This window comes from Cyanistes caeruleus, chromosome 11 (genome assembly GCF_971803275.1).
Source record: "Cyanistes caeruleus chromosome 11, bCyaCae1.hap1.1, whole genome shotgun sequence".
Lineage (NCBI taxonomy): Eukaryota > Metazoa > Chordata > Aves > Passeriformes > Paridae > Cyanistes > Cyanistes caeruleus.
In genome coordinates this window covers 14,104,369-14,114,968 of record NC_141711.1, presented here as the reverse complement: position 1 = coordinate 14,114,968, position 10,600 = coordinate 14,104,369, and the positions used below count along the sequence as shown (strand labels likewise).

Genomic DNA, 10,600 nt, shown 5'->3' with positions numbered 1-10,600 from the left:
CCTGCAGGGTGACTGGGTTGAACAGAGCAGGAAGTTCTCAACTGCAGCCGTAGGGCTGCCAGAGAGGTTTTAATTTTCTGTCCTGTTGATGAGTTGCTCATTTGCAGTTCCCTTTTTTGGAGGGATGTTGCAGTTGAGCAAATCCAGGGGTTTTCAGTCTTGCAGGGATGTGGGGTTGCAGTCTGCCATGGCCACAGTTACAGAACAGCTCTTACAGGGGTTTGGAGTCAGGTTGCCTGTTGCTCAAAGCCTGTGGCTGTGTATCAGCTGCTGTTCAACGCAGCACTGACTGACTCTAAGCTCTTGCTGACCTACACCATCATCTCAGTTATCAGTCAGCTTTCCTGCCTTTGAGGACTGGCAGCCTGGCTCATTTTGGGTTCCTGCCACATCTGTCACCTCTGGAAGACATATTTACTCTGGATGAAACTGAGCTGAGGACACAGATGGCCAGACCTGACCTGGGAAATGAAAGCACTAATGGAGAGTGATCCAGGCAAGCAGGGAGCTGTGGAAGAGGCAGGGGAAAAGCAAGGAGCCAAGTGCCAGCCCCCTGGACAGGGGTGAGAGTTCAGTACCAAGAGTGAGTACATGATGTAAGCAGGAGGCCAGAAAATGTGGTTTTGTGGCTTTTGTGATTACTTACTGTTCTTGCTGTTAAACAGCAATTTTTTTGACCATGTAGGGCAACTGGTACTTGTCACACTGCCCAAAAGGGGTCCTCTGAACCCATTTGGTCCCCCTGGAGCTTCTGGCACTGGATCAACTGGATCCCAGCTGAGTAGACTGCACAGAGTGTGTCCAGGCACAGGCCTTAGCTCTGGGCCAACAAGGAAGTTCATTCTCTGCCCTTAAAACTGGCTCATCAAGGAAGGGAAAGGCCTAACCTGTGCTTCTCTGGAGAGGGCAGGGCCCCAGAAGTTAATTCCCCTATTTCAGAGTAACTCCTGGGACCAGACAGAGGAGTGAAGGTGCCAGTCTGAGGTCAAAAGTGGCAGCAGAGATGTAGCCCCTCCCTAGAGGTCACCCTGAAGGGAAATTCCTCTTCTTCAGGAACTGTGGCTCACTGTGCCCTGGGGTGGGTGAGGAGGAGTCTGTGTTGACTGTAACCGTCAATCTATTCAAGAGCAAACATGGATCATGTGCCTCTGCTCATCAGCCGAACTCCAGCACTCTCTCAGGACACTTGACATGGCTCCTGCCATCACTGCTGCAACACCCTGCAGGTCCCCAAAGATGCAAGATAACCAGGAAAGTCCCCAAAACTTGCCACAGCCGGGAACTGGAATTATTCCAGTTCCCAGTCATTGGGGCAGGTGCCAAGAGAAGCTTAAAGCAACCCCCCAGATCCTGCAGTCACCTGGGCACCTAGACCAGAGAGGCAGCATTATGTGGTGCCTGTTAGTGACAGCTGGCATTTCGTGACAAGTGCCTGCTCCCAAGCATGAAAGAGCAGACAGCAAGGGGGGGCTGAGCGCATCCCCCCGCGCGGGGGCCCAGGCTGCCTTGGCTGGGGGCCAGGGCTGATAAGCAGCTGTCTGACCTTGGGCTGTTGTGAATGGAGCTCACTTGGCGCAGATGCTGGCAGGAGCCTCAGCAGGGGCTCCCTGCTCCCCCCTGGAAGCTGCCCTGGAGCTGAGGCCCTGGCTCTTTGTTCCTGCCGTGCTGCTCCACAGTCCTTGTTGGTCCAACCCATGGACATGGACACAAGGCCTGACCCTGACCTGCCTCTTCACAGGGTGCTCCGGGGGAGGGCAGTGATAACAAAGACCTTGCAGGGACAGCCAGGCCACTTGCTTGGTGTGAGCACAAGAAACAGCCCAGTTCACTTAGGGCTGTGGGGAATCTGGGGAACAGAGCACTCAATGCTGCTTGATGTACCACTCCTGCAAGCAGTTAGCAAGTTAGACAAAGCAAATTAGACAAGAAATGAAAAAGTCAAAGATGGGGAAAAGCAACCTCTGAATCTGAAAAAGGAGCCTACTTCTCTTCTTCTAATGAGGATATACCAAGCTGTAATCCTGTGTGTAGACTTCAACAGCCTCAAAGAGGTGGAAAAATTACAGGAGTCTGAAGAAGGGAATTTGTTGCCGCTCATGTCTTGTGCCCCTCCCGTTCCTCTTCCTGATGCACAAACTGAAGGCGCTTCTCTCCCCAAAGCCATGCTCTGAAAATGCTGCAGCATTGGTGCCAGTGTGCCACCCCTGGACGCGGCTGGCCGTGTCACCACGAAGGGTGGAACTCCTGGGACCACTCTGTCTTACTGCTTTTCCACAGCGTTTCCGAGGATCGGTGATACATCCCGGTTAGCCGTGGGTTTTAAAACCACCCGGCTCTGCGCATTTCACTGCTGAAAGCCCGCCGAACCCTTTCAGAGCTGAGCCGGGCACCGGGCCGCCAGGCGCGGGGGGCGATGCCCGGGCAGGCAGCGCTGGGCGGGGCGGGGCGGGAGGCGGCTCCCGGCAGGCCGGGGCGGGCGGAGCGCGGCGTTGGCGGGCGCGGGGCCGCTGTCCCGGCAGTGCGCAGCATGGCAGCGGCGGCGGCGGGCGGTGCGGCGGGGCTGGCGGGGCTGGCGGCGCGGCCCCTGGGCGCGGCGGAGCCGATGTCGCTCGGCTCGCTGCGGGGCAAGGTGCTGCTGGTGGTCAATGTGGCGTCGCTCTGAGGCACGACCAGGCGCGACTTCCTGCAGCTCAACGAGCTGCAGCAGCGCTACGGCCCCCGCGGGCTCCAGGTCCTCGGCTTCCCCTGCAACCAGTTCGGTCACCAGGTAGGGCGGGGAGCGGGGCCGGGGAGCGGGGCCGGGGAGCGGGGCCGGGGAGCGGGGCCGGGGAGCGGGCCCGGGGAGCGGGACCGGGGAGCGGGAAGGAGCCGTCCGTCGCGGCCGGGCTCTCACGGGCCGTGCTCGGGGCGGGTTTACCTTTGTTTCCCTAGGAAAACTGCACCAACGATGAGATTCTTCCCATGCTCGAGTACGTTCGTCCTGGCAACGGGTTCAAGCCAAATTTCATCATGTTCGAGAAGTGCGAGGTGAACGGGAAGGACGAGCACCCCCTCTTCACTTTCCTGAAAGAGGCGCTGCCCTTCCCGCACGACGACCCCTCCTCGCTGATGACCAACCCGCAGTACATCATCTGGTCCCCGGTCCGCCGCAACGACATCGCCTGGAACTTCGAGAAGTTCCTCATTGGCCCCGACGGCGTGCCCTTCAAACGCTACAGCCGGAGTTTCGAAACCATCAAGATCCAGGATGATATTGAGTTGCTTCTGCAGAAGGTTGCCTAGAATGTTCTCTGCCCTTTCCCCTTGTTGCGCGCCTGCCTATTTTTCTTGCAGGGAGCTCAGGCAGAAATCCCAATGTCTCGTGCAGGTTTTGCTTATGATGGTGCATGTTCTAAATCCTTGAAGTGTGCTTGATGTTTTCAAAAGCTGCACAGGAATGTTTGGGAAGCTATGCCAGAGCAAGCAGCTGTGAGTCTCAGTAGTTTATTGTGATTCTCTGAATAAAAAAAAATGTGTACTTTCTTTAAGGCTGTGGCTTGATAAATCTGGGTGAGTTGGGCAGAACGTGATGGCTCTGTTACCTGTTCACCAGCCCATGTCGGTGCGCACGGGGGCAGACTTGGGGTACTCGAGCAGGGCTCTGCAGTCAGGCTGGAGTAAACTGTGAGTTCTGCAAGCTGTCAATCAGTACCATGTCCTGCCCCACGGGTAACAAGCCTGGCAGAACGGGAGGGAGTCAGGGAACAGACAGACCTTGCCCCACTGCTCACTGGACCTTCCTTAAGGCTTCCTGCAGAGGGAACACGCTGGCACTTGGCCAGGGGGTGATTTTACACAGGCTGATGAGTTCCCAGTGTGGCTACCAGCAACAGGCCATAACTGGCTAATAACTACTGGGGCAGGGAGATGAGCGATCCTGCAGCCCGGAGGGACCTCGACCACGAGCAGCAACCACTGTTCCTCCCCTTGCTCCAGAGCCACTGCCCCCTCACTGGCTCTACCCGTTTCACATCAGTGGTGGCCCAACACAGATCCTCACATGCTTTGCAGTCCTCTATGAGACCTGAAACACCTTTATGCATCCCCAGCACCTCTCGATGCAGGGAATCATGTGACAAACCAGTTTGTTCACGTTCCCAGTGCAATACCACCCCATTCAACCACTTGGCACACGGAAACTGTGCCTTGCCTAAGTGTCCTTGTTTCCCTTTGGGCACAGGAATTGTATATGACACTCCCAAGTACACATGTACCAGGAAATATTTTCTTTTTACTTCTTCCCTAATAGTTTTTTTGACTCCTGCCAACCATGGAGCTGAGAAGTACTTAATGGGAAGTTGCTACAAGTACTCAATGATCTTAGAGGTCTTTCCCAATCTTAATGATTCTCTGATTTAGTAATAATTCTGACATTCGGCCCTGCTCAGCAATCCTGGTTTTACAGGCTGCTGCTAAGTGGCTGGAATTGTGATTGGTTTCGGATGGTAAATCATGAGCCTGTAACAAATTTCACCTTCCATCCTTCTGCCCAGTAGCTCAACAGGAAAACTTTCACTCCTGAAATTGCTCTGTGAGCACATTTTCATTACAAGCCACTCCTCACAAGGCCTTGTAGCACTGAGCATAAACTTGGTGTGGGACTGAGGAGTCCTTACCCAGACTAGAAACTTGGTCTCTCCAAGGGAAGGCATAATGCTTTCAAGCATTAGTGCACCATTTTCATAATAAAAACACTCAGGATTAGAGGGTTTGGTGGTTTTTTTTTCTTATTTGTAGTTTTTCACTTCACAAATTCATAGTTGCTCTGTTATTGCACCTATGTCCAAGGATCCCTCAAGGCTGAGGAGAGACTGGGTAAATTCTCCAACCAGCACCACCCTGCTTGCCGCTACCTCTGAGTCATCGAGCTTTGAACTCAGATTGCACAATCCTCACCGGGCTATTTTCTTAAATCCCAGAACAGTTTAATAGAAAAAAACAGGATGTTTTCAGCAGCTATTTAAGCTTTGCAGCAGATGCATGATGCATGGTGTAGAGAATTATTTTTTCAGTTGTTCTACTTCCCTCATTAATGCAGGATGTTGAAATAGGTGGACAGTACAGGGGATCATGAGCTGCAGAAACTCAGGGCACTGAAAAATCTTTCTCAACGTAAGCTGTGGCACTTCCTCTTTCCTGACTCACCAAACTTGAGCCGTTTGAGTGGGACCTCCTCTGTTCCTAACCAACCTCTGGCTCACAGCTACAGGGAGCAGAACCAAACACCTGCTGGAGTTCCATCCTGCCTAAAAAGGTCTCTTGCCATGCCTGCTGGTCAGAAGAGCACCTTGCACTGTGCTTATTCTGTGCCTATGGCCAAGAGATTTATTTACCTTCTGACTGCTGGGGCTGTGCTAGCAGGAAAACAAAGCAACAGCTCCAGAACAGCTCCAGCCGTGCCAGAAGCAGTACAGTGACATGATTCCAGGACAAAAATGAGCCATGCCAGCAGGAAAACGAGTGTAATCCAAGAGTAAGCACACCAGCAGGAGCTCTGCAGCATGGCTGAAAGCTGCCCAGCCTTGTTATTCCCGGTCTGGTTTCAGCACTTCCTGGAGCAGCTGGAGCTCTCCGGCAGTGACAGGGACAGTGGAGCATGGTCCCCACACAGGATCTCACACACAAACCTTGGCTGGTGTTGTGATGAGGTGAACATTTCACCACAGGCAGCAGCTCTGTGCTGAGAGGAGGCATGAAGAATCCCAGGCAATTCCTCAGGGATTATAAACCAGCCCAGTTCTATTTCTGTATTTTCTGTAATTCCAGAGAGAAACAGACTGACTCAGAGGGAAACCTTAAAATAAATACTACTTTATCACAATTGGTTGCTTCTGTGGCTTGAGGATGTTGTCCTTTCAACATCTCCCGTCTGTCACATATATACTCCTACACAACACTTTAATTGCAAACAATTAATCCCTCTGTTAGTGTTCCTGCTTATCCATTCTTCTGCACATCAAAGTTTCATATATTCTCTCCTTCCTAGAAAGTGTTTGTCCCCTACTTGTCCCCCTTCCTAGTGATTTATTTTTTCCCCCCTTTAGCTGCTGATAGTTGCTGCCAACTTCTTAAATCCTTAAACAAATTCAAATATTTGGAGCAGTCAGAAGTGTTAACTAATTCCAAGAAAAATTCTAATTCCTGGCCCTTTCTCCCTCTCTCAGATTTGCTAGTGTTCTGCCCACTAAACCCTGGGCTATCTGCTGAAATCCTGTTTGATGAGATGTGGTGTTCAGAAGTTCTACTCAAAGGAAGTGCCATCAGACTGAGTCTGAGACCTCTCTTACTCTGTACAAGCTTCTTTCAGCTATTTAAATTTCCTTTCTCCTCGGCAGCTTTCAGTCACTGTGTTTGATCATTGCCATCATAAGACAGGCTGGGAACTCATGCCTCCGGTCCTGTGGAGGGGAGCCCTTGAGGGGGCTTTGCTGCTGTCAGTGGCACTTTCACACCCATTGGGCTGAGCTGGAGATCAGGGCAGAAGTCAATGGCTGAAAGGAAAGTGCTTGAGGAGACAGGAGAACACAGACACCTCTGTCTACAGTGAAACTGCCACAATGTAATTTTCTTGCACTGAATCAGAAAGGTCTGAATTAAACCTTTTAATTGTTTACCGCACTTTCTATGAGCAGTCAGTAATTCATTAGCAGAGTGAGGTCAGCCACACAAGCGTTATCTCAGAATAGCTGACTCATTTTAAAAACACACCCAGCCTTGCCATAATAGGGTGTGTTAGAGCCCGAAGGGGCCCTGCCCTCTGAGAAAAACTGAAGTAACAACACTCAACTCTTACTGGAACGAGAAAATGGTCCTTTCAGTGTTAACTGAATGGAGTTGCCCTGCTGTCAGGAAGATAAAGGCTTTTATCACGTTGCCCTGGTTGCAGCAGCAGTGCCAGGCCGGCAGAGCCCCCCTGCCCGTGGTGCTGCCAGAACGCTCCTGGCACAGGCAGTCACAGCACCCCTGCCTTTTCTTCACATAAGGTAAAGGGATTTCCTTGGTGCATCCGTTCAAGGCAGATTTTCTGAATTCTTCCCAAGATGCCCCCTTCTCAAGGACAGGCTCCCTCAACAGCACAGAACATGCTACTCGAGGGATCAATGCCTAAATCCCCTCGAGCAGTTCTCTCCTGAGACAATACCCAAACTCCTGAGCACTCCCCAGTCGGTCACACACACCCGTTCTCCCGTTTATTCCTGTAACATTTTGAAGTCCAACGCCCTCACCAGTGTGTTCCATGTGAGAAAATGGAGCGTCTGAAACTGAAACCACAGTCCAACCAAACAGTTCCGCCACCTGTTTTGTCAGAGACTGCCCTGAGGGAAAGGAAAATAAAATCTTTATGAAGAGCTAAAGCTTTCAGTCTGGGTTCGATCTTCACTGAGCCATAAATTAAGATTCTTGGTGAGAAAGTGAAGTACACAGTGTTCGCAGCCCAGAGCAGTGAGCTGGCAGCAGCCACCCTGAGCAGGTTTGGGGAAGGCTGGGTTGGTGCTGCTGCTGCAGAGGCGGAAGGAAACAGAATGTTTGCAGAAGTGTTTTTAGCTGAGGACTTAAGCCAGCCCGGGAGTCCTCTCGACCACGAAACCCCCTCGGAGACGAGGTCCGCCACCTCGGGGACGAGTGCTCCTGCTCCCCGGGCTCTCCCTGCGGCCCCCATAATGACATTCTGCGCGACAGCTGCCGCACCACCCAAGTACCCTCACGGTTCCGCCGCAAGATGGCGGCCGCCGCCATAGCGCGCGCGGCCCCGCCCACCCCGTCACGCAGCGCGCGCGGGCGGGGCGGGTCCCTCCCACTCGCCCAGCGCGTGCCCGCCCGCGCGCTCGTGCGCGCGCCGACCTCCGCCCGCGCCGGGTCTCGCGCATGGACATGGCGGCGGCCGCGGCCGGCGGGGAACGGGCCCGGCCGGACCCGGCGGAGCAGCGGGCGGAGCTGGGGCCGCTCCTGGCCACGGCCCTCCGGCCCGGCGAGTCCTGGTGAGCACACCCGCGCCTCCCCTCCCTCCCCGTCCCCCTCCCCTGCGGGCGGCGGGGCCTGCGGGCCGGGCCGCGCCGCCGCTGAGGGGCCGCTCCGGGCGGTGCCGTGTGTTGCAGGTACCTGGTGGAGAGCCGGTGGTTCAAACAGTGGAAGAAGTATGTGGGCTTTGACAGCTGGGACATGTTCGGCGCCGGCGACCCCAACCTTTTCCCGGGCCCCGTCGACAACGCGGGCCTGTTCCCGGGGCCCATCGACAACTCGGGCCTGTTTGTCGGTGAGTGCTGCGGGTAGGGGGCCGCGGCTTGGGCTCGGCCGGGGAACTTCCCCGCGCCGCTTTCGCTTTCGAAGCCGAGTGCTGGAGAGGGCACGCGGCCGCACCGCCCTGTACGTGACGGGACTGGCCCGGCTCTGCCTCCCTGGGAGCGCCGGTGTTTCTTGGTGTCCTGGCAATACGTGTGTGGGTCTGGAGAAGAGAAGGTGCTGTTTGATGCCCGCTCTCTGCCGTCTGTCTTCCTTTTAGATCCAGAAACTCAGAGTTTAAAGGAACACCTCATTGATGAGCTGGATTACGTGCTGGTGCCCACCGAAGCCTGGAACAAACTAGTAGCGTGGTATGGCTGCATAGACGGGCAGCAGCCTATTGTGAGGAAAGTAAGTACGGCTGAATCAACTTCTCCTGATTTCATCGTTTGATCTCCATCAAACCTAAACTGTTTATTTTGCCAGATGTCAGCTAAGACAGGATTCTCAGCAGCTCTTTGGAGATAATAACGTGATGTCTTCTTGCCTTGTCTGAAAGAACAACATACCTGTATTTCGGCCAAAATGTCTGAATGTTCAGGGGTTCTGAGTTGACGGATTATTTGGGGCAAGAGCCCTGAACCTTGTTCAGGTTATGATCCCTTGGACTAGTACAGTGCTTTTATATTGCATAGGATAGTTTGTACTTTGTGGACATGTATAAGTTGTTGGTCAAACTTGTATATCTTCCAGGACAGAATGAGTCTTTTAGTGCAGAAGGATTAGGGGCTTCCTCTGGAGACTAAGGTGATTCTTGTTTTCTTTTCCAAAATTGCGTGGTTCTGAAATCATTATAAAGATATGGATATATGGTTTTGTCCTGTAAGTCATATTTCTGGTTGGCAAATGCAGTCATGTATGTATTCTGAGCATATAAACTGTTCTGCAAGGTGAAATTGGCAAGCTTGAGGGGTTTGTTTGTTTTTAAAAATGTGTATAGGTAAAAGGTTTTTTGTTTTTATTTTAGTCTTAGGATATTGTAGTGGTTAAACTGACCAGTGCCAATCTGTGGGGTTCATGAAAAGAGGAATCACTACACCAAATGTTGATATAATGTATGGAATTAACATCCCTTATGTTTAAGCAGCACTGTGTTGTAACTAAGGGTTACTCCAAGGTGTGCAAGACCTAGGAAAGTGTGGCACCAAAAGGGAAGTCAGATCAGGAAGTGGTGATCAGGGGTACTAGAATGTTGTCATTCAGTGTGGGCTAGAAATTGTGTGTAGTGAGAAATTCTGATGTCTTCAGGACTGGTGAGGATCACCAGGTGACCTCAGGTTCACTCAGCTGAGTAGACAGAACTCCCATGGAAGCAAGAAATAGGAGAGAAGAAAATAATTGCAGCATGTAAAGGAGATGTGGTTTTAGAGAAGCGCGTAACATCTTGAGGAATTGCAAGTCTGTGCTGAGAGGGAGAACTGGTACTGTTAGTGATCAGTGCCTCTCCAAGTGAGGGAGCTTTCCTTTGTGAACTGGCTGATGGCTTTCACAAAACATGGCATGTTATTGCCCACTCCTTTTTCTGAAAAATTTGAAAGTTGACAAGAGATTTGGGAGCTGTTGGGGAAACACTTGCATTTAACTGCATGAGCTTCTTTTGTTGTAGTATCTGATGCTACTTTCAGTGGTGCAATAACCAAGGGGGTAGAGCTCAGAGCTTTTGCTGGTTTACAGACCTAATGTGTCAGGTTATTCTGGGTCTAGTTAAGATGAATTTTTTAAGTTTTGAATTGCTATGAAACTGTCAGTCTCTGTTGTTAACCTGGTAGCTGAAGGGGGTTTTTATATTTAAGATGATGCTAAAATATAGCAGAATAGTAGGTTTGTGGGCTGTAACAGCCTCTAACAAAAATCCAGTGGGTCAGTGAGACGTGGAAGCTGCACTGCTGCACCTGAGTAGAATGTAGGTAGGATCTGGTTACAGTATTCCCCAGATAGCATTAAAAGTCAGGCACTTAAACTTGTGGTCCTTGAATGCTTTAAGATTTTTCCTAAAGATGGATCAATTGTAATTCATACATTAAAATATCCATAAAAGTAGGATCTGGGAAGTGATTTTCAGGCAGCTTTATGGTTTTAAAATATATTTCTTCCATCTCTGTGTTTGATGATCAGAGCCAAGTACAGGAGGATTAGGCTAGATTTATTTGTGGTTCAGGTTCCTTTTGATAGTCTCAAACCATATTTTTGGGCAGTCATCTCTGGAGTCCCACTGGAAGGTGCAATAATGTGCTTCCTCAGCGGCTGAGTTGTGCTGAGATTGCTGTGCAAAAATGGCCTG

General features: G+C 51.7%; 2 protein-coding genes across 3 annotated transcripts in view; both read left to right on the top strand.

Annotated features, from left to right (window-relative positions):
- Window positions 1–2,490: 2,490 nt before the first annotated feature.
- GPX1 (glutathione peroxidase 1) lies at window positions 2,491–3,522 on the top strand. Its single transcript, XM_086845286.1, has 2 exons — window positions 2,491–2,767; window positions 2,932–3,522. The coding sequence occupies exons 1-2, from the start codon at window positions 2,528–2,530 to the stop codon at window positions 3,280–3,282; spliced, it is 591 nt and encodes a 196-aa protein (XP_086701412.1). The 5' UTR covers window positions 2,491–2,527; the 3' UTR covers window positions 3,283–3,522.
- A 4,318-nt stretch (window positions 3,523–7,840) lies between these two features.
- Window positions 7,841–10,600, top strand: part of USP4 (ubiquitin specific peptidase 4) — a 31,822-nt gene continuing 29,062 nt past the window's right edge. Inside the window, exons 1-3 of one of the 2 annotated variants that reach the window (XM_086845273.1) lie at window positions 7,841–8,018; window positions 8,136–8,293; window positions 8,540–8,670. In XM_086845273.1, the coding sequence (XP_086701399.1) occupies window positions 7,906–8,018; window positions 8,136–8,293; window positions 8,540–8,670 (402 nt within the window). In that variant the 5' untranslated portion in view covers window positions 7,841–7,905. The remainder of the gene's footprint in view (window positions 8,019–8,135; window positions 8,294–8,539; window positions 8,671–10,600) is intronic. The other variant, XM_086845271.1, reaches the window with a different exon arrangement.